Source organism: Crocodylus siamensis, chromosome 1, assembly GCF_052110815.1.
Source record: "Crocodylus siamensis isolate JL-2025a chromosome 1, ASM5211081v1, whole genome shotgun sequence".
NCBI lineage: Eukaryota > Metazoa > Chordata > Crocodylia > Crocodylidae > Crocodylus > Crocodylus siamensis.
Window position 1 is genome coordinate 366,873,433 of NC_143395.1, and position 24,096 is coordinate 366,897,528.

General features: G+C 45.0%; 1 protein-coding gene across 6 annotated transcripts in view; it reads right to left on the reverse strand.

Annotated features, from left to right (window-relative positions):
• Window positions 1–8,808: 8,808 nt before the first annotated feature.
• The window catches only part of CAB39L (calcium binding protein 39 like), a 116,620-nt gene continuing 101,332 nt past the window's right edge, over window positions 8,809–24,096 (reverse strand). For all 6 annotated transcript variants that reach the window (XM_090026293.1, XM_090026279.1, XM_090026286.1 and 3 more), the window contains 4 exons: window positions 23,235–23,294; window positions 20,867–20,932; window positions 19,475–19,618; window positions 8,809–10,873 (listed from right to left, as the gene is read on the reverse strand). In XM_090026293.1, the coding sequence (XP_089882419.1) occupies window positions 10,694–10,873; window positions 19,475–19,618; window positions 20,867–20,932; window positions 23,235–23,294 (450 nt within the window). In that variant the 3' untranslated portion in view covers window positions 8,809–10,693. The remainder of the gene's footprint in view (window positions 10,874–19,474; window positions 19,619–20,866; window positions 20,933–23,234; window positions 23,295–24,096) is intronic.

Below are 24,096 nucleotides of genomic sequence, written 5' to 3' on the forward strand. Positions count from 1 at the left end.
GCATGCACAAGCTAAAGATTCACCTGCTGCAGCCTATGCTGAAGCACCTGAGCACATTTTCAAGACACAATAGAAGAGTCTAATGCATCCAGGTGCTTCAGTTTTGTTACTACTGAAAGAAGTTCATATGAATTGCTTTTGGTGACATACACACCTGAACTCTACTCAAGTTCTGCTTTAAAAAATCTAAGGCCTCTATTGGAGCAAGAATCTACCAGCCTGGAGCTGTGAAGATACTCAGGGGCAGGTGACTAGAGCTAGATCCTTTGAGGACAAAGGTAACTTACTGCCACGTCAGGTATATAGATCATGTCCTCAGAACACCTGCTCAGCTGCTCTCTCACCCTGGAGGCGCCTAAAGTCATCCCAGTTTCCAACATTAAAATTCCATAAGCCCTTATGGGTCAGCTTATGAAATGCCCCAAACCACCCAAGGGCCGAACTACTCAGCAGTCAGGGTTATTTCACCCTGAGACCTACTGGGAGCTACAAATTTAGGATTCAGTCACACTGACCGCTACAGATCCTAACAGACTCATAGCTTTCATAGGAAACCCAAGGGTCATCTATTCCCTAGTCCTGCACTGATGCAGGCATCGTTGTTTCTAAAACACCCCTGGCAGATGCCTATTCAGCCTCTTCTTGAAAGTGTCCAGAGACTACACAGCTTCCCTGTGGAGCTTGTCCCATTGTCCTGCTGTTCTAGTCACTTTGGGGGACAGATCTGGCCCTCAGGCTGTAGGCTGAGCACCACCACTGCAGCATAGCATAGGTAAAAGCAAGAAAGACAAAGGCACTACCAGATGTAACTGGTTAATACGGGGTGTCAAACATCCAGCCTGTGCAACTGGGTCATCTGGCCTGTGGACTCTGCTGGCTGCAGTGGTGAAGCTTCTGGCCAGTGTCACTGGGGCTGCCAGTGCCCCAGCTCTCACTGGGGGCACAGGCTGCCACCACAGGAAACCCCACCACTGCAGCACCAGAACTAGGGCCCTGGCTGCATTTACAGGGCTTGTGCCCATGGTGCTCTGTGAATACTTAGACCCTAGCTCTCACAAGGGCACAGGATGCTGCCACGGGAAGCTGCAGTGGCCAAACTTGTGCTAGGGATGCTTCAGGAACACACATTTCTGCCCACAGTGCCACTGGAGCTACCCAGGCAAGAGCTGGAGTGCAGCCCACAAGCACCTGAAAAGCAGGGAGTGCAGCCCTCCAACTGATTTGATTTTGACACTCCTGGGTTAATATGTGCTCAGAGGATCCTAAGAAGAGGACCCAGCCCCGTGTTACAGTGAAAGGCAAACCTTCCCAGAATCCTTGAAAGTCTCACCTAGGGAAAAACTTGGTAGCAGAAGACAAAACCCTATGGCCAGGAACCTCAGGCAGAAGCATCATAGTACCTCATTCAAAAAAATCCCCAGCCTTAGCTATAGTCAGCATCCCACAGTGCTTCAAAGAAAAGTGCATACCACCCCCAAGAAGCCAGTAGCATTCGTCACAGAAAAACGTGCCTTCTGGCCCCAACTGGCAACAAGCAAATGCAAGAGCTTACCAGGTATCTTCCACACTGCAAGAGTGACCTCTGTAACCCAAATGGGACTTGCAAATGCTAACTTCCACGTATTACAGGTGCTGATTGTTGACCAAAGACCTCTTTACCCCATCATACTATTCCTTCCATCAATTAAGCCACTTAAATCCTAAAGGAATTTGGATTCTTTGCCCCTCACCACTCCTATTTGGCTTGGAAGACCATTCCCAAAACTTCAATCCCCTGATATTTAGAAATCTTTCAATTTCCAGCTTAAATGTATCTATAGCCAACTTCTAGCCATTTGATCTTGTACCAGCGTTTCTTTAGCCTAAAAAGCTCTTCTTTTTCCCTAACATTCTCCCTGGAAATCCATCCTGGTTTGGCAAGATTTGTTCTCAGCAGCAGAAGTGTAGCAGGGCAGTTTCATGCCTACAGACATGATGTACAGGGTAGCACTAGCTGCCATGGTGCTGATCACAGCAGCAACTATTCTTACTCTTTCCTATCCCCGCCCCCCAAAAAGAAGTGTCACCTAAAGCTGCTGGTCCAGTTGCCACCGCTCAGTTATACTAGTGCTTAGCAAATCCATGCTACCTACTAGTGATCACCTCTGCAGCTTGCAAGTATGTACATGGCTTATTTTTTAAATAATGTGGTCTAGTAACTTCTCAAGTATGGAAGCCAGGCTGACTATTCTGTACTTCCCCTGTAATTTTCACCCTGTTTAAACTTGGGCACAATTTTAGCTCTTTCCAGTTCTCTGGGACTTCTCTTTTCAAGATGTTATTGCCAGTGCCAAAGAGATTTCTTCAACTAGTTCCTTCAGCATTCTGGAGAGGATTTCATCAGGCCCTGCTGAAATATTTATTCATGCCGATGACCACTTCTGTAACACATTTGTTACTTTTCATCAGGGATCCCAGTTTTCTCTGATTAAAAATTGCACACTCTCTAAGTAAAAACCTAAAAGCTGTGATAAAAATTAAAGGCTCCCCAAAGCCCCTCACAGTACTGCTGGTGCCCCACACTCCCCCCCATAGTCTCAACAGCCCTCCTGATCCCCTTGCAGCAGCCCCCTAGACCCACAGACATGCAGATGCTGACTCCTACCCCAGCAGGTAAGTGTGTGTGCGGGGAAGGGGCAGGGCAGGGGAAAGGGAAGGTGCTGAGGAGTGTGCCCCTGTGCCCACTCCCAGGAGCAGGTCCAGGGGGTGAGGGTAGGTGTGCCACTCTGTGGGCCACACTCATGCTGCCAGCCTAACAGGAGGTTCACACACAAAGGCCACCACTGCAGATCTGCCACTGCACCCTGCGCCACCATCCCATGGCCACCCACACAGCTTTGTGGGCACAGCAACAGCAGCGTGGTGGCAACCACCATGTGCAGGCCACATACATGCCACCCAGCCAGGGGGTGAAACAGGGGGCTTGCATGCAGCGGCACGCCCTGCAACTGGCTGCACAGCTGTGGCGGTGCAGGGTGGTGGTGGCTGCATGCAGGGGGGAGGGAGGGGGGCTATGCACACAAGCACTGCCACCACGGAGCCATGTCCTTCGCTTCTGGATCCTGGAGGTAAGTGGGGCTTGACAGGTGTGGGGCAGGGCTGGGGAAGATGGGTGGGGGCTGAGGGAGTGTGGGGTGCTGCCGGTCCCAGGTGGCACACCGCAGCTGGGAGCAGAGTCAGGGGGTGAGGGCAGGGGAGCCCCCATGCAGGGGGCTTTGCAGGCAAGCGATGCAGGGCTCAGTGTGGTGGTGCCTGACATGTGTGGGCCGCACACATGCTGCCTGCACAGGGGAGGGGGAGAGGGAGGCTGGCATGTGGCCGGAGCACTGCTCCGCGGCTGGCTCTGCAGCCACAGTGAGGAATGCAGGCACAGGGGGTCGGGGCGGGGGCTCATATGTGTTGCTGCTGCTTACCACCGTAATGGTGGTGACAGCCTCTGCCTACAAAACCTCCTACTGCCGCCACGGAGCCATGCCCGGAGCTGTGCAGCCAGCCGCTGGGCAGCAGCAGCAGCGTGGTGGTGGCCAGGAGGCAGACAGCCATCCCCACCACCATCCTGCACTGCGCCACTGCCGCTGGCTGCACAGCTCCGGGCACGGCTCTGTGGCCGCAGCAGGAGGTTTTGTACGCAGCAGCCATCACCTCTGTCCCTCTGTCTATGTTTATCTCTGGCCATCCATCTATCTGCCTAGATACCCATCTATCTATGTCTTCATCTATCCATCTATCTGTCTCTTCATCTGTCTCTCTATCCCTCTCCCTCTCTATCCATCTCTGTCTCTACCCTGATATTTCTATTCATCTCTCCACATATCATTTAGCTATATGTATCTGTCTCTCTTTATCCATCCATCTTTATGTCTATTGCCCTCTCTCTCTTTATCCATCTATCTCTATCTCCCTAGATAGCTCTATCCATACATCTATCATCTATCTGTCCATCTCCATCCATCCATCCATCCCTCAAACCAGTCCATCGATCCATCCAGTGAACCAGACCATCCATCTATCTCTATCCATCTCTCTCAATCTCTATCTACATAGATATTTCTATTCATCTATCCATATCTCATCTAATTATCTGTCCATCCAGCCAATGAACCAGTTAGATATCTGTCCATTTCCATAACCCCATCCACCCATTCACCTGTCCATCCAGCCATCCATGTCCATAACCCCTGTCCATTCATCCATCCCTTACTCCTCTCTACACACCAACCATATAACCTTGTCCACCCATCCATCCATCATCTCTATCTCCCTCTATCCATACACCAATCATCTAGCCGTCTATCTCAGACCATCTCCACCTCTCGCCATCCCTGTGTTCCTGCTTTCTCTCTCTCTCTGTCCCCATCATCTCTCTGTTGCCCTGCAGTGCCCAGACCCACTGAGCTGCCATCTCTCTCTATATCATCCAGGCTTCCAGACACACATATACACACACACACAACACGTGTGTATACATGCATGCATAGGACCCAGGTGTCGAGGACACGGATACACATAGTGCCCAGGTGTCCAGGACACAGAAACACAGCTGCACGCTCACAAAACCCAGACATCTGGGACATGTGCATGTGCACACACACATGCTTTCCCCACAGCAGCCCCTGTGGCGAGGTCTGAGATCACAGGGATGGGTGCACCAGACACCCCCACCCCAGGCTATGCAGCCTGTCCTTCCCAGCTCAGTGTCCCCAGGGCTGGGGGACTCCTGCAGCACCACAACCCCCGAGGGCAGGCCCCAAGCCTGGCTCCTTGCCTCACTGGGGCTGCCTGAGGCCTGCCCAGTGGGGTAAGAGGAAGGGACCATCAGTCAAAATCCAGACCATCTCCGGGCCCAGCCCTACCCTGCGCCGATGCTGGCATCTGCCCCCCATCACTGCCTTGGGCCGTCATGGCCACCGTGTTATGGCTGCCATCGCCACCATCATAGCTTCTGGGTAGGGCAGAGACAGCCCGTGATTGGGCTACTTCCACCTTGGTGCCCAGGAACCAGCTGCCTGCTGCACCCCACGGTCACTCCAGCTCCTCTTTCACCCTATGGGGTGGCAGCAGGTGGCACTTACCTGTTGGGACACCTGTGTCAGCAGTGACTGCCGCTGTGTACAACCCCCCCCCCCAGCTGCTGCCACAGAGCCATACTTGGAGCTGTGCAGCTGGCAGCAGCGGCGCAGTGCAGGGTGGTGGCAGGAATGGCTGCGTGCCGCCTGGCCACCACCACACTGCCACTGCTACCCAGCAGCCAGCTGCACAGCTCCGGGCATGGCTTCGCAGTGGCAGCGGGAAGCTTTGTATGCAGCGGCTGTCACCACCATCACGGCCCTCCAGGTAAGCAGCAGTGCCGCATGTGAGCCCACGCCCAAGCCCAAGCTCCCCCCCACCCTCCACCCCCATCCCTCACGGTGGCTGCAGAGCCAGCCACGGAGCTGTGCTCTGGCCGCATGCCAGCCTCCCTCTCCCCTGGGCAGCCAGCCAGGTGCCATGTGTGCACGCACCACCACACTGTGCCCCGCATTGCTTCCCTGCTAAGCCCCTTGCAGAGGCACAGGCCTGCCCTCACCCCATGGCCCTGCTCCCAGATGTGATGTGGTGCCTGGGGCCAGCAGCACCCACAACTCCCTCAGCCCCCAGCTATCTTCCCTAGACCTGCCCCAAGCGCCACTTACCTCCATGCTCCAGGGGCGAAGAGTGAGTGTGGACCTGAGCCAGGTCTTGGCTGCCTCAGAGGCTCAGGCCCTGCTCTCTCTACTCTCTTTCCCCCTCCAGCCAGGGCTGGGGGTTTCCGGCCCTTTTTGCAAATTGGCTCTTGCAGGCTAGAGCTGTACCAGCCTGCAAGAGCTCTTTGCAAAAGCGGAGAATCCATGGATTTCTCTGCTAAAAAGAGAAATCTGCATTTTCTCCAATAAAAACAGGGAATCGGTGGTTTTCTCCGTTTTTCCTTGGGAAACGGAAAACCTGGATCCCTGCTTATCATGATTTGCGGCCGTCCCCTTCTTTGTTTATAGCAACTTTGCTCATTGCCTGGACATGGTTTATAGCTTTGTGAAGACTGAGACAGAGTAGATTCTAAGTAGCTCCCCTTGTGTGCTTCATTGCTAGCTCACCATCTCCACTGAGCAGCCCACAAAACTGCTGCTTTACCTTTTCTATCTGACGTTATTTGTAGAAGATTTTATTATTATCTGCTCTGAATACACCTAACAGACCAAGTCAAGCATAAATAGCAGCATTTTTTTAAACCCAAAAATCTCTAATCGGCACATGAGCAACCTAGGTTAAATCTCCTTTGTCTGATGGGATTTGAATGCACATGTCCCACAGGCCTAAAGAGTGCCTGATCCTCTAGGTCAGGAGTGTCCACTTCATCTGGTCCCATGGGGCTGGATCCAGACCACAGGTCTTCTTCTGGGCCAAATAACCTACCTCCGGTGGTGATAGCTTGGTATGTACAGCTGCCAGAGCTACTGCGTTGGCTTGGTTCCAGAGCTCGGGGTGAATGTTGCTACCACTCACCCCTGCCAATAGCTGATTTTTTGTTTTGCCAAGGGCAACCAAAGACCCTGAACTCAGCAAAAGGCAAGAGGATAGAGAGGCCAAGCAGCAACAGTGTTCATCCTTTGGGTCCAGACCCACACCAACAAGCCCTGCAGGCCACCACTTAACCATTCCTGGGCTCCATATGGCCTGCGTATGACCAGTTGGACAGCCTTGGTTTAGGTAATAGAGTATGCTGAGGCAGAGTGCTCTCAATCCCTCCTGTTGGAGTGTTCCACTGTGCATGGAAGAATTAACTACTCAACACGGCCACAGAGAAAGAGAAACTACAGCCCACTGTTTAGGGCACTGGAAGTGAGGTGGAGATCTGGGTTCCTGTTCCAATTCCAATAAATATGCAATAGAAAACAGTGGAAAACATGGAAAACCAAGACTCTCACCTGCCATGTACATGACCTTAGCATTAAGCTAAAATTGTTCTCCGTCTGGAAGGACTATTTGTTGTAGCACTCAGATGGAAATGTTTAGACAGTGCCAGATTTCACAATCACTAAAGGCCAAAGCTCCACATCCTACAGATGTTTCCCCAGCTGTTGATGTGGATGAATGATGGATAGGCTACCATACTCCTCCTTTCAGGGAGGAGGAGGGCATCATGATGACTATTTTAGTCAGATTTTTCATATTTTAATCAACAATCCAAAAGCTATGGCAACTCACAATGGTTCATAAATTCCTGGAACTCTGCTGTATTAAATTAACTTTCTATGTGCAGAACTTGAGTATTTTGGAAGTTGGCATGGAGCAACCTGCAAGATTCAACACCACTGAAATTTGGGTAGGATTTGGAATCTGGATTCTGCCATTCAAGCCTCTTTCCTGTTTATTTCTTCCTTCTGACTACACGTCTTCTTTTCATCCCTTCACATTTGAGATCTAAGTCTTGCACTCAGCCAGTTACAACAGATACTCATTTTAGTTGCTTTGAGAAGCTGTGACTTCTTGCTGGGAGCTCTTGCAAAGACAGAATGAGAAGAACCCTGATTGATGCACAAAAGGAAATGGAAAATTCCATCTTCACCCAGAAGATGAATTAGAAAAAGATCTCATTTTTCAGCTAGTGAGGAATGTGCCCCAGCCTGCTGTGAAATATTATTCTGGAGACTAATTTCAGCTTTACCGTTTCTGGTACGTTCTCTTTTCTACAAAATGCAAAAAAAGTTGAGTTTAGAGAATATTCTGAAATGTTCTTTACATGTTGGAGATATTTACTAAACTGAAAATACAGAGCTAACTGCAAGTGCAGTACACAGTGACAGGGTGGGTGGGTGTAGTTCTATACAGGTCTGTGTTCAGGCAACCTCAGACTCTGAGCACATCCCATACAAGCCCCCATGATCCTAGTTCCCTAGGGTGTTACTGCTGGTTGCACTGTTACTTGCAGAGGCTGCGGATCTAAGAGTTGACCTCTTGATATGCTCAACACCCATTTGGGGTGGACTGTGGCTTCTCCCACCACTTTGGGCCAATGTAGGCAGGCTGGTGTATTATCAGCTCCATCTTCCACTACACATACACAGAGCCATGTGCTACTCCCACCCCTGTATTGGAGCCATGATATAGAAAGAGCAGGAAGGGCCTTTAAAAACTATGATGGTGATGGGCCCATCCAGTGTCCAACATTTCAGAGATAACAAACTATTAAGAGTGATGGAGCATTCATCCCTCACAGGTTTTGCTTTAGGCTCTTGGCAGACTTAGCAGGCCCCTCTGCATGAGATATGCCTGGGCTTATATTATTATTAGGGACCTACCCAAATTGATGTGGCAGACAGGCAATTTCATGGGCCAACTGTACCAGCAGCTGCCATTTTTATAGGCTTATGACAGCGCTCCCTTCCCCCCACAACTGACTGGCCAAGGGGCGCTGGTGGTCTCACCCCTCACTGCTGATTTGCCAAAAGCAATGAAGTGCGGTGATTAATCCACACCAGTCATGTGGCATGGCACTGCATATCTCAGGAAGGCTAAACTGGATCACAGCCAGAGCCCATCAGGCCCTGTGCCAGCAGAAGCTGCAGAAGTGACATCTGCAGAGTGCACTGGATCTAGAGAAAGTACTCATCTGTTTCCCTCCATCTGCAGAAATCATGGCTGGTGTAGGAGTGAGAAAGAATTTACCACTGAATGGAGCCAGAAGTGCATCTTTCAGAAAGACAAGAGGGAAATGCCCAAGAGGTAGAAATGATTAAAAAGCAGACATTAGTAATCATGCCTTTAATAGCTTGTAAATATAATTTAAAAATTCCAGATGGCTAACGATACACATTTTTTGTACACACCTGACATCTGAAAATGAATGATGAGTCCACAATCTAGTTGTTCGGTTTCATCCCTTTTTTAAACACACAAATTAAATTCTCACTCACTCTTGTATGCAACAGTTTTATGGGGAAAAAGAATCTTGTTTGATGTTCCTTCTTTTACTGACACAGCTGCTTTGCAGTTACAGCTGGACAACTAAAGGTCTCATTCAATAAAAAGGAAAAAAAACCCTACATTCAAGCTAGCAGAAAAAATACTGAAAGCTCTTTTTTCTCCCCACACACAAACTCCTCATCCAAATAAACCAAAATAATATTGTCATTTCCTGTAAGACAAAAACCTGCAAGTATACTTAGACAACTCTTTTTTGGACCCAAGGCTTTATTAAACTGAAAACATCACAGTGCAATGATTCCTCTTCCAAAACGGTCAGTGTACAAATGGAATTCACATCTAAATGAACAAGGATGAAACATGCTCACCACAAAAAGCAAATTTCCCAACACAGGCCCTCCAATTAGGCTTCAAAAGCCTCATCTAAGAATCTAAATAAGCAGTTTGATTTCCAGAGTTCCTGCAGCTTCCATCAACTCAGTGAGAGCTGGGAATCACTCAACATTTCAGACTGAGGCTATACCTCATTAGGTACCTAGAAATACTCAGAAGCCGACTTTTAGAAACCCAGATCTGAAAGATATGGGCAAAGTATGTCCTGCGCAGGCATGTCTGAAGGAGCAGAAATTGAATCACTACAGAGTCTCCATCAGAGGTTCCCAAGCACGCACCTGTACCCATTCTGGCTTGTATAACTAGCATTCTACCTGGGCGTCCCTTAGCACTTAGTTCTTGGGCTAAATCCTATGAAGTATTGACTGTCTTCACTCATGTGGAAGCCAATGGGAAATGAAGCTACTCAGCACTTTGCAGGATTGGGTTCTGAATAAGAAGCACTGAATAATGACTAGTTCTGTTGCCACTGAAGTCAATGGCAAGATTTTCACTGATTTCAATGGTAGCAGAATTAGGAAGACCTTAGGTAATACACCTCTCTCCTTGGCCACGCTGCATTGCTCCCACCTCCCATTCAAACCACCAGCAGAGCTAAGGCTGCTCCTAATCAGTGTTATTACAAGACTGGAGCTTGGGACTGCCTACACTTCCCTGGTGATTAAACCATGGACAGAGAAGTGGAAAGCAGAGAGTGTGTGCTGACCCAGCCAAAGTCCTTGACTTGTTACCTGGCGCATGCACCCAGACTACATAGGAAATCTCTGACCTAGAGTGAAACCAAAGAAGAGAGAACATAAAAATAAAGTGAAAATGTGAACCTTCTTGTTTTGGCTCCATCCCCTGTTGCTTTTGCTAGCAAATCCACTACAAATGCCAATTAATCCTTAGCCAAACCCCCTCTTTCACAGTCTTATGTGCATACTCCCCTAAAAAAAGTCACAACAACAAGTGCAAAGGCAAAGATAGCTACAATCTTCAGAACTCCTGGTCTGCACTGACTGACAGCTCAAGTCTGTTGATCAAAGTCGAAGCAGAGAGGTCTACCCTTCTTGGATAAAAACCTGTTTTACCAGCTTCTAATATAGAGAGTGCCTAACTCAACATAAATAATTAGAGACTTAATTAAAAATAATATATTATTCTAGATTTTTCTTAGTTGTCATGTAAAACCTCTATACTCTTGACAGCTATGTGAACAACTCAAAATAAAAACAGGCACTTGCAATGCCTTCTCAAGCACTATTGTGATTTTTAAAGAACATGTATAGAAATTGAGCAAATGAGATTAATGCCTACAGTGGAAAGTTAAGGGAGCTCTTCATGGTGCTGGCTTTTTCAAGTCTCGGATCTGTTTAATCAAGTAGTTCTTCTCATCGGTGAACTGTTCATCGTCCGTCCGCTCTTTCTGGAAATTGCTTAGAAACTCAATTAGCTTGGGCTGGTTTTTCAACAGGATCTCCACAATAGGCTGCGTTTTGTTTGGGCTGGCCACAAAAACCTAACATGCAAATAGAACCACACACACAGAGAAACAGAAAGAGAGAGAGGATAAATAGTCAGAGCCACAACAGTGTCTTCAATCTTTTCTGTTGAGTTAGCTGCATCTGGGGTATCTAATTCTATGCAATAGACTATGCATCCACTGACTGCAATGGGGAAATGCTGGGGGAGAGGCTGCAAAGCTGTTGGTGGCAGATGCCTGATCCTGTGACCTGTTCTAGCTGACATTAAAGGTCCAGAATGCTTCAGAACAGCCTCTCAGGTACTCTAAGGGCTGGCCACAGCTGCTCCATGACCAAGTCCTGTCTGTCTCTGACAAAAACCTATGCCCCAGGAGCTGCTAGGAGAGCACAGAACAGATTGTGCTAGCCCTACAGCAGTTGGAAAGATTCAAAAGCCTTTGGGCCCCTTAGTGATGCCAAGAGCCTACAGCAGGAAAGGGAATCCTTCCCTGAATGTATGTATATGTGGGAAAGCAGCAGGAGGTACATTACACTCGTCTTTGGTAACACTTCCCCTTACTTTGCTCTTATTGTCAACAAAAAGTTTGATCAGAAACCCAGCTGCTTAGTGTTAGCTACAAACCCCCAGCTACCTCTACCTACCAGAGCCTGCAACATGAAACGTCACAGAACTGAAACAAACAGGACAATGGAAGGGCCTTGTAGCCTTGTTATAATGTCCATATTAAACCAGACCTAAAATTAGACCAACCGGCTTTGTTTTGGTTGGGAACCAACGTCATCCTCTGCCCTACATAAACAGCTCTCGTGAGCAGGCAGAGGATGGAAATTTACAAGAGCAGGCTCCTGGCCCCTCCCCTGAGCTCACAAGGACAGAGCCAAGAGGTGAAGCAGAGGGATATTATGACATGCACACATGTGCTAATCACGGCCAGCCCAGTCCCTGGGGCTTGTTCCTGGGTCAACCAGGTGAGAGGCTGGGATTTTTCCTTTGTAGTAACTATTCACTGTGCAGGTGCAGAAGCTTTTGAGGATCTGAAAGAAAAATATGTTAACACAATTTCTAAGACCAGTGCAATCTCCATTTGTTCCCCTCCTCTCCTTACTGTGATGATGTTTCTTTAAAACATCTTACACCCCAGCTAGCTAAAGAAAAAACTTAACCTGACTGTATAGAAGCCAGTGGTGACAAGTTCTTCCCAGAGATCCCAGTGTGTTAGACCTATGTAAATATCAGTCATTAATTCCACATCAGGGAAAATACAAGGTAGCAGCAAGAAGAGTTCTTGCATCTGGCTTCTAGTGGGATTACCATAGAGGGTCAACAAAACACTGTGTCATATTTTGTGGAACTACATAAATAACTCAGCCACCCTGTATTCAACTAGAAGAAATTAAGGATAGACAGGACTGGAGACTGTCCAGGTTCCCTCCCAACCTGGCAAACCAGAATAAAAACAAACATCTGCTGACAATCAGACGGGCAATGCATTAGACAGAGCACACAAAGAACAGCATGAAAAGAAAGGCTCCTCAGCGTGGTGGAGGAGGAGCCCGAACTGACTGCCGGGCAGATGTACCCTCCAACCCCAAGGAAAGCCAGCCAGGAATCTAGAGACAAGGAGGAACTATGGCAGCCTTCACCATATCCCAAGCTGCAGGTCTATAGCCACCAGCTGCCTCCTTGCACAGATCTAGTCCTTTTTTCCTGAAGATTCATGTCTTTAATCCCTTAAAACCCTTAGTGGCTACTGCCTGTAAACTTCTGAGTCAGTGCAGCGCCCCTTCAGAGCAACCACTCCTAACAGCAATTTCCTTGCCTGAAGCTCAAAATACAGTATCGTATTAGAGACACATTTATTCATCAGAGATATAGTCAAGTCACAGCCCCCCTGAGTGCACCAAGAGCTCCAGACAACAATTTACTCAGCCACTGCCTTGATCATTTAAAAACAACATTCCTTCCAAGACAAGAACACATGATATTCTACAAATGGTATGTTATTTCCTGCAGTTTTCATAAACAGATGTATTGTTTACCAGAGCATAACCTACTGGTGCGTGTCTGTTATATGTCCCCTCTCTGGGCCCCAACCCACTGGGACCATGAATTAAACACACAACTTCAGCATGAACCATAGCAACCCTGGAAAACCTTGTATCAGTTTTCTGTTTGCTGGTCATGGGGTGTTCATCACAAGAGTGCAATATCAATCGATTTACACTCCCCCACACTTTAAGACCCTACGAGTGATTTGGGTGCCTAAATGGAGACACGTTATAAGGACCTGACATTCTAGTCTGCTGAGTAATCATCCTTCAAAACAACTCAAGTATGCATATTTTATCTATACACACACACACACACGAAAGGAAGCTAGCCTGAAAGGCCTCAGTTTTAAAAACTAATAAATGTCATAGTCCACCATAGGTATTAGCATGGCAAAGATTACACAGCGCATAATGTCTCCAATTAAACTGAATTCTGTATCTTCATCTCAATCTGCATAGGTCCTTATCTCTCCTCCCACAAAACCAGCATAGAGAGATAGAAAGTTCAAATTTTAAATTACCTTTGACTTCCACTTTTATGGGAAGATGGCCTTGGTTTCAACTTACCAACCACGTTTTTCAAATAGTGGCCTTATAAAGAAATAACACCGAATGACTGTTTTTTCCAATCACTTACACTCCCGCAATATTAAAACAAAGTAATTTTGCATATACTTACAATTAAAACTCTTAATAATTCATACTATTTCAAGGATTTTTAAAGTTCTGTTAGTTCACTTTAAGACACGTGAAGAAATATAGGTATATCCATTGAACTAAGCAACAATATGAAAGCTGACTGGAATATTTTTGACAAAATGAAATTTAAATTGGAGCCAAAAAAACATTTCAAAGAGACATTTGTTTCAAAAGTGATTTCATCAGGAAAGATGTCATCCGGAGCTCTTTAGTAACTTCAGAGGAGAAAGAAACATGAATCATAAGCTTGGGTTTTCAATCCAAAAATAGATGTTTCAACACAATTTCATTTTGTGAAAAATGTTTGAAAGATTCTGGTTTCATTCCCACGTGGAACGCCAAACACATTTTGAAATTCAAGAGTTGCTCTGCAATGTAATTGCTAGCCTTCCAACGGTTCTGTTCTATATTATTCATCCAAATTCATATGCTATATAATCTCAAACCGACCCGAGTAGAGTGTTCTGGGGTTTCACCTTGGTTCTCAACACAAAAGACAGTGCATGGTTACCTTATAGGAACATAGAGGGGACAAAGAGAACACTGCTCTGAGTGTCATTGAAAGGTTCACTTGTGGTCACAAATAATCTTTTGGAAACACTTTGTTCTCTTGGCCATGGAGGCTAAAACTAGAGAAGGTCACAGAATCTTGACGACAGCAGCTCTCTCTAACCTTCCACCTACTCTCAAAGGCTTATAGAGGACATGGGCCAAATCCGGCAGACACAGACTTACACCAGACTTACACCAGGCCTCAGCTTAGACTCATGGTTTTCCCATATAAGTCATGAGGATTTTAGGCTACTGATGTGCCTAAAAGTTCACAGGTATGCTGTGATAAAAGAGGCTAAGGAGGCTGATTTCTAGCTTGCAGTTCTGATGTGAGCTTGTGTTGTGGTGCTATGGATCACTGAGGAAGCCAGAGGCTTTCCTCTTGTCAAGCCATGCCAAAGTTAGCTTCAGGGGGCCCTCTGAGGATAGGGAGACCAAACAAGGTTTCTTCTTGGAGTCATGAGGCAGAGCTTTGCCTGAAAAGGGCATGATCCATGACAGATGCACTTAAGATGAGACAACTTCTACTACCCAAAGCATCAAATTCTACAGTTAGCATATAATGCAAGTGCATCCACATGAACTAAGCTTCATCTTTACTCAGAGTAGAATTTATCAGTATTGTTAAATTGTGTCAAACCACTTGCAGAGCAAGGTGCAGGAGGAAGCTTGGTAATGTGTAAGAAAGAGAATGGAAAAATGAACCTAAGGTCTATTTTCAGTTTTACGCACTAAACTGCATCTTGCTATAGCTCTAATTAAGAAAAACATTACATAATCCTGATCCTGCACTATAGGATTTTTCTTCAAAATAATCTAATTGTTTCACATGAAAGCCAAGAAAGGTCACTGTTACTCATTTTACATATGCATTGTGGGCAATGGGATATAGCACCCTATGCGCCCGATTGACTATAAGAGAACAAAGAAGAAAAATCACATACCAGGGTGGACTAATAATTGTAACAAATACAGTTGTCAAAAACTAACTATCAGAATTTGAAAAGCCTTTTTAAATATTGAACCTTGAATTGTGATCACTGATTCTTCTGCTGGTAGTTTTTACTACACAAAAGGTGGCTTGGGGGCAGTTCTACCAGGCCCAGTATGCTTACTGCACAACTATGGCCTATTTTATCTGGAGACTATTTTCCCATGATTTTTAGGTGAGAAAATGAGACCTTTAGCCCGACTACTGAGTGAAGGCTAAGGGTGGGAATAGGCCCAATGCTGTCCATGAAAACATCAAGGGAAGGATGGAAATGCTGACGGAAGAGGAAGTCATGTTGTCAGGACATAGGGAGGAAGAGGTATGGAAAATGAGAACTCATAACCAGGGATTCTGGTTTTCTCTGATGTAAAAAAATCCCCAACTTTCAGATATAAAAATGTAACCTACCCAAAATCCATATTTTTCTGTGATTAAAAAAATGAAACACCATATATATATATATATACACACACACATACACACACACACACACACACATATACATACATATGATGTTTCATTTTAATCACAGAAAAATGTGGATTTTGGGTTACGTTTTTATATCTGAAAGTTGGTTTTTTGTTTTTTGTTTTTTAATCTGAGAAAACCAGGATCCCTGCTCATAACTTGCCATCAGTTCCCCAGACTGGACACTCTGGGTGACTGTAATTGGCCCCAGGACTCAAAGAGTTAACTGTATTTTAAACTGCCATAAAGCATGACTGTAAAATCTTTAAAAATATAGATGTTCATGGTCAGTGAAAGGACTGTATCTTGAAACCCTCAATAATTAGATACTGGGGAAGAAAGCTGATAGTCATATGCCTTTTTCAGGGTCAGCTGGGGCACGGGAGAGCTGGAATTTGGATACTTACAAAACAGACACTTTTTCTTTTTAATTTCAAATATGCCTAACTGCAACATCTAGGTCAGGTAATTCAAACCCAAATCTCCTGGCAGCTCAAAGTGAGTAGCAAATACCAGCTACTCAGCAAATCTTCAATTTCAAGTCAGTATGGCCAGTCTGCTGTAATTTCAACCAGAACTGAATAGGTATTTTCATTACATTCAAACTATCCAAAATCAAAGGCAGAAAGACTAGATTCTTCCCCCAATTCAAACAGCACAGATGTGTGTAAGCTAAGGAAGTATGGACTGGACTGTAAGGTGGGTAGAAAACTGGCTGGAGCATTGGGCTCAGAGTGGTAATCAATGGCTCAATGTCTAGTTGTCAGCTGGTATAAAGTGGAGTGCCCCAGGGGCTGGTTTTGTTCAATGTCTTCATCAATGACCTGGAAGATGGCAAAGTGCACTCTCAGCGAGTCTGCAGATGACACCAAGCTGGGGGGAGAGGTAGTTACGCTGGAGGTCTGGGGTAGGATTCAGAGTGACCTAAACAGATTTGAGGATTGGGGCAAAAGGAATCTCATGAGGTTCAACAAGGACAAGTGCAAAGTCGTGGACTTAGGATGAAACAATCCCATGCACCAGTGCAGGCTGGGGACTGACTGCTTGGGCAGCAGCTCTTCAGAAACAGACCTGGGAGTTACAGTGGACAATAAGCAGATATGAGCCAACAGTGTGCCCTTGTCGGCAAGAAGGCTAAGGGAAGTGATTATTCCCCTATATTCAGCACTGCTGAGGCCACATCTGGAGTACTATGTCCAGTTTGGGGCCTTGCCACTACAGAAAAGATGTGGACAAACAGGAGAGAGTCCAGTGGAGAGCAACAAAAATGGTGAGGGGGTTGGGGGACATGGCTTATAAAGGACAGGCTGAGGGAACTGGGTTTATTTAGTTTAGAGACGAGAAGACTGAGGGGGGATTTAATAGCAGCCTTCAGCTACCTGAAGTGGGGTTCAAAAGACAGTGGAGCTAGATTGTTCTCAGTGATGGCAGATGACAAAACAAGGAGCAACAATCTCAAGTTGCAGCAAGGGAGTTTAAGTTTGATATTAGAAAGAATTTTCGAACTAGGAGGATAGTTAAAGCACTGGAGCAGGTTACCCAGAGAGGTGGTGCAATCTTCATCCTTGGAGGTTTTCAAGACTCAAGTAGACAAAGCTTTGGCTGGGATGATCCAGTTGGGCATGGTCCTGCTTTGACTAGATGACATCCTGAGGTCCCTTCTAACCTTAATTTTCTATGATTCTCCTTACTTGCCAGAAAGGGCTTTAGGACAAGGCAGTAACAGTTTTCCATTAAGCGTATGTTCTTGTTGGTATTCAGAGATTTCCTTGATTGGTTTCCATCAGTGTTTTTTTCCCTGCATTAAGAAATTCTAAGGACAAAATGCTTCTGTCTGAACTATTCTTCAAAGCTTTTAATTCACAGTGCACTTCTCTAGCATTTATTCTGTAATTGTTTTGTAAACATAGAATGATCCCTGAATACATCAAGATCTTACAGTGCTACTTAGAGAAAGGAATTTCATTCAAGTTGAAGGTAGAATTTTACTTCTACTTACAAATGTGTCATGTCAACTGATCAGAGTCTGCTTAATCACATGGGGCAACTCCCATGGAATACCTGGAAGATAGATATCGCACGCATTGCCTTCAGCTTTAACGACTACTTTCAGATACTGTTAAACAAACAGACTAATTTATCAGAGGGCAAAATTTGGCCCTCTAACTTGAATGGGTACAAGTGTTTCCTATTCGCTTTGCCTAGCACCAGATCGCAGGGTGTTAGGTGCTTCACAAAACACGGAGCAGACATGACTCCTGTCCCCCCGCCCAAAGTATCTACATTCTGAAATGAACACTGGAAACGATTAATTTTAAAAAAATAAATGGAGGGTGGCAGTAGGGAAGAAGAGCAAAGACAACAGTAATAAAACCACATGGTTACAGCTCTAGCACATTTCAAAGCCTCTGAGGCATCTCTTTTCAGATAAAATCAACTAGTCTCAACTGCAATGCCTCTGGCCATGACTTGGAAACATCACAACAGAATTAAGTAGTAAAGAAGGATCTGCAGTAGTATATGTAGTGGCCTAATGGATTAATTTAGGGACAGTCTTTCATATATAAGAATGTGGCCCTTTGTGAATATGAAAAAGCAACTAAGAGAGATGAAACCTCTCTTCCCTCTCAACTATGTCCAAAGTCTCAAACACTATAAGTAGTTTCGGTTAGCTCTCCCCAGCTTATCTTTGAGTTGCACACTTCCTGATAAGGAGTCAGAGCATAAGCTACTCACAGTAGCTTGGTTGTCTAAGCAGTAAGCCAATGAAGGGACAGTATAATATCTTACAGAAGCAATTAATTGAATCTCTTGTGCTGATTCTTGCAGGAAAGGAAATACTTAAAATATTTGGAGACTTTCACTGAGATTTCTTTATGTAACAGAAGAAAATGAAGAGGCCATGCCATCCTTCATGCCACAGGCTGGAGACCTAAGTGCCATGCAAAGTTTGGTTTTTTTTTTAAACAAACTAGAATGCCAGCACTGCAAAATTAGAAAAAAAAATAAAAAAAAAAACATTTAAAGGCAAGGGAAGGGTTTTGAAAGAGTCTGTCACTTGATGATGCTAATCTATTCTACAGACATCTTTTAGAAGAGAATACCCCTTCTGCATTGGCTTTACCCCACTCTACTACAACTTACATTTTGCAAACTATGAAAATAGGACTATGCATATTTATAAGCCAATTTTGAATTAAAGGTAGCTCTGCATAGTAATAAATTCTACTCCATTTGCCCAAGGCAAGTGAAATTTCTTTCATTATCATCAATCACAGCAAAGCATGGGCAGGCAGTTTTTATGACTGGGCTGATAATAGTTTTAAGACAATCTTATAAGGATGCATGCATTAATAAGTAATGCATAAGACAAACAGAAATAGAAGGATTAAGCCTACTCTGGGCTCTGCCTCATCACATCTTTGTAAAGCTTTGAAACCACTTGTGCAGCCTCCCTCCGAGCGCCACCACTCTGGGATCTGATCTGCCTGTGTTGAAATAAGCTAGGAACACACAGCTTCAAAATGATTGACTTTCCCCATCTTTACCCCGGGTTACATTGTGACAGGAGTAAAGAGGCTGAACAAGGCACTGTGGACCCCTACAGTTTGGCCTTTTGCAAGCAGCCATGTATATTTCCACCTGTTACATGCAACTCATCGGTACGTCAGGGTCCCATCATACCATTAAGGCCAGATTCAAATTACCCCGCATTAGACAGCACCAAACTGTGAGAGAAAAAAGACCAAACAAGCACTGTCAAGGGTTTGAATTGTTTTTTGAATAAACTCTCATTTTTCTCCAAGTTCCTCATACCCAACCTGAAAGAACAAAAGAAAAAAGGTCTTTCTTTCTCCATCTTATGCTGATTTACCTTGAACACATGAAAAGCCTCAAACTGAATGTTGGGGCTTTTATCTCGCAGCAGGTTCATCATCAGCTTCAGGTTCTCTGGTTTGCTGATATATTTTGTCATGATGGCAAAGTTGTGTCGGTCCAGAATCAATTCACCCAGCAGCTGTGGAAACATTCACAAGGAACAAGACTTTATAGATCCACAGTATTTTGATGTCAGATGCAAGCACCATATTTTCACCTTTGCTCATAAGAGTTTCAATATAGCTTCCTTTCAAAAAAACCAAACCCAAGTTGAATTTGCAATTAATGTAATGAGGTACAGTGTGACAGCACTGATCATTCAGATACTGCAAAAATGGATGCCATCTTAGAGTATGTATTAAGAGTTGGCCCAAGCCAGATATAGAAGTAAGCGTAGTACAGCCACCCATAAGGTAGTTTAGTTAACATATCTCTGGCCTGATGCAGAGAACAAAGGAGAGAAAAGGAAAGGATTCCCAGGCCACAGCCTATTTTCCCCTATGGAAAGACCTGCAATGTCTGCAGGCAGATCTGTGACTCAAGGATTGGACAGTAAAATCATCTCATGACCCACCAATGAGCCATGGTAGAGATCACCCCTGAATCAAGGGATTGTTAACAATGGCTCAACTTGCAACACACCCTTTGGTTCCAGTCAGGAGGGTTGCACTCAACAGCTTGATGCTTCAGTGCCATGGATGAAATGGGAATTCTGGTGAACATACCAAATTCCCTCATGAGCACCCTGAACTAGGCTCTAAGGGCCTCCATACATGTGCAGGGAGGCTGCTCCGACATGCTGTAATTGCACGGTAATTACTGCACTCCAGCAGACTTCAGTGTCATATGTATCAGCATCCCTATGTTGAAAAATGGTAGCAGGGTGCTTTAAACTAAAGGTCGTTTGACAAGCTTTAGTTCAAAGAACTCCACAGAAATTTTTCAGCACAGGGATGCTGATACACGTGATGCTCTGGGCACTAATTTGTGTGGCTCTCAGAGCTCCATTAATTAAAATGTCCCCAAAGCACATCTATAAATGCCCTAAAAGCTCAGGTGTCCTTGAGGAAAAAAAGAGGATGAAACATTTGTTTCAGAAAAACTTGCTGCCCCAGCTTTATTCTTTGGATTCAGGAGCTGGGACTCTCCAATGCTAGCCATAATATAGATGCATGGAATTTCCCAGTATCCAAAAATACTAAGATTTGCTTCAAGTAATTTATTTTGTAACAAAGTCCGCACAGTTACCCTGTTATAGCATCTTCTGCATGTTATGGAGACAGGTGCATGCACGTTCACACACACACACACACACACACACACACGCACATACTTCGCACTATGGAGCTAAGTAAAAAGGTTAGGAGTCTGGTGATTTTATAATTACCTTTAAAGATTGTCTCTTTGTTACATAATTCTCAGAATGAAGCAATTTTTCATAGTCCTCAAAGATCTAAAGGAACAAGAGGAAAGAATGGAAAGAATGTAGTCACAGCTATTCTTCTGTCCTGTGCCCCATCCACCTGGCACTGCTTCTAAGCCAGCCCATGTTACCCTCAAGTTCTTGGCTCCCTCTTTGTTTGCAGCTTCTCCACTCTCTGCAGAGACAAACTGTAACATGCATGTGAAGGGTGGTTCCCCTTTCCCTGTCAAAGGGTGGTTCATCAGTTCAGGAGCAATTACTGTCGGCTTGCACATGTACAGGAGCTTAGCATGAAGTAGTGCACTTGCGAGTCTCACAGTGTGCCTGCCTCTCATACATTACGAAGCTACTGCCAAACTAGAATGTAAGGTCTATCATCAGATGTATGTGCTCAATATGCCTTCATTCTAAGACGAGCTGTTCATTTCTATCCATGGTCACTTTGTCCTTTAATGTTGAGAGTATAATGCCCAAAACTGTTGAAAATAATGGGCCACATCCTGGGAGGCACTGGGTGCCTCTTTACTAAAGTGGTAATGGCCTTTGACACCCTTTGGTTTAAAAGCAACTCACAGGATCAAACTAAAAAGGAGTTGAATATACAGCTAATTCTTTCACTGTATCTTAGTTAAAGGGTTATGGTGATGGTTTGAGCTGGCTGCAATCTTTTAATCAAATGAACATTTTTTGTTAGTTTGTTGACTAAAAGTCACTTAAAGAACATTAATTTCTACAGTCTGTACTTTGATCTTCAGTGCTACATAAACTCAGCATAGCAGCTCATTCAATCACACTGCTTTAGGAGAGACGGAGAAGGTAAGTGAAGATATAATAATTCTGCTCAAGTCAAACAGCCTTTGTGACTCAGCAGCAGGCAAGCTTAAAGCCTTTAGTTAGTTTTCTGGATAACTTCTACTGCTGAAAGAAATACTCTTTGGCCTTTTTATTTTGGCAGTAAAATAAAGAACATCTTTGGTAATATGAGAAACATAACCCTCAGCCTAATTCCATCAGCCACATAAGTCCAATTTCAGTTGATTCAATGGAATGTTTTTGACCCACATCTGATGTTCAGATCTATTTTAAATGAAAGAGAAATGGCAATAAACCAATAGATTAATTCACTTAGGATGATAAGAGTTATATTCACATCTCAGCCCTTTGGGACCTGGGCATATATACATTTCCAGTATCACTAGTTTAAGTTCCAGCAGCTCTTTTCCTATATCCCAGCATGTCATCTGAGATAAGAATGACAATCACCTAGCACTAGTGGAGTGTTACTGAACTGTAGCAAAAGGCAAATATTTAAAAAATGAAAGCAGTCAAATCTTTGTGCATATGTAATTCCTATTATTGCTAATAGAGATAGGTTGCCTAATAACACTGTGGGAACTGCCATCTACCCTTCAACAACAAACACGATTAGATTCTGACCCTGAGCTGTTCTAGAAATGTGATGCATATTGCTTCTGGACTGGAAAGAAGAAATAATGTCATAACCAGACATAACTAAAAAGGATTCTCCCCTGGTCAAGTGGACACTTTTAGCTAAAAGGATCTGATTCTCAGCTCTAGGTGGGGGCATGCAATCCTACTCAGCTCCCCCATTTGGTTGATTTTGAGTAATTTGGGATGCACTCTTCAACTGTCTACTGAAGTAGATTTCCCACTAGTGATTTCCATGGATCTCATCTGAGGCATAGATGAACTAAACCAGGGGTGTTCAACCTCTGGCCTATGGGTCAAATCCAGCCCATAGCACCACGTCATCCATCCCACAGGGCCCCCCCATGGTCCAATGGATCACAGCACACAGGGCCGAGTAGGGGCAGTGCTGGGCCCCAATACCCAATCCCAGTGTGAGGGTCTGGGAGGTGGCAGCACCAGACCCCTGGGACCCAATGCAGCCCTGTGGGGTGGGAGGGAGTGGTGCCAAATCCCCAGGGCCCAATCCCAGCCTGTGGGGATAAGAGGGGGCACATCCTTGTAAATCAATTCCAGCACACAGGGTGGTGCCAGGCCTTGGGGCCCAGTCCTAGCACTTGAGGCAGGGAGGAGGTAAAGCTGGCCCCATGGCCCGATCCTGGCATTTGGGGCTTGGTTTGGCCCACAAATGAGCCCCACTCATCAGACCCACAGGGCAGAACTTTGCACACCATTAAACTAAACTGCTGAATTTAAAGTTGGGACTCATGCATGAAATTAGAAAAAAAAAAAAAAAAGCCTACTCTGAGTACTTCCAAAAAGCAGCAAAATGTTCAGTCCAAATATGAATGGATTTATCACAATAATAATTTCTTAGTAAGGTTGAAAAATCATTGGTACTTACTGTATCATAATTCTGTTCAAGGAAATCTGCTACCAACAATTTGTGTCTCGTTAGTAGATCCTGGGAGAGAACAAACCAGGAAAAAATGAATTCAGGGAAAAGTTTTGTCAATCAAGTGCCCATATTATCTGCACTACTTTATGCCATATCTTTCACATGTTCAACTGTAATAGAATAAAGAATGTTTTCAGTCAGGCCTCCTCCTGCAGAATAATTTCCAAATTAATCTCATAGAAAGATAATTCAAAGAATGATAATGTCCCATTTACTATTAATTTCAGTTATCAAGTCACATGTTCATTATGACTTATGAACAGTTCAGTGAATAAATACAGAATTAATATAATTTAGGCCACTGATGGATGTTAAATCCCACTGCACCATATTGTTGGTGCAGGGGGAGCCAGGGACCATGATCATGAGGTGCCCCCTGCACCAGTAGCTTGGCTCATGACACTCCCATGGCTGGGAGCCTGGATCAGCTTATTAGCGCTATCAGTTGTGGGAGTTCAGAGGAGCCGTTGGCTCTGATGCACTCCCCTAACTGGGAGCTCCAATCAGCTAAACTGGGGCTTCCAGCTTCTGGAGCACATGAAAGTCTTGAAGGGCTCCAGCATGCTCTGGAGGCGGGGAGTACTGGTCACACGTTCAACTAAAGAAACCAGTCACAAATTTATTATGCATTTTTTGTGTGATAACTTTACAGCTTATTCCTTGTTTTATCAAGCCATTAACTGAATTAACCTGTGGCCAGCTCACTACTTAAGATGTGATTAAGCAGTTAATCATGTTCTAAGCATAATGTCTGTCTGGGGCCCTAGGGAGTATTCTAAGCTAGCTGTCCTCAACCTCCAGCCTGCAG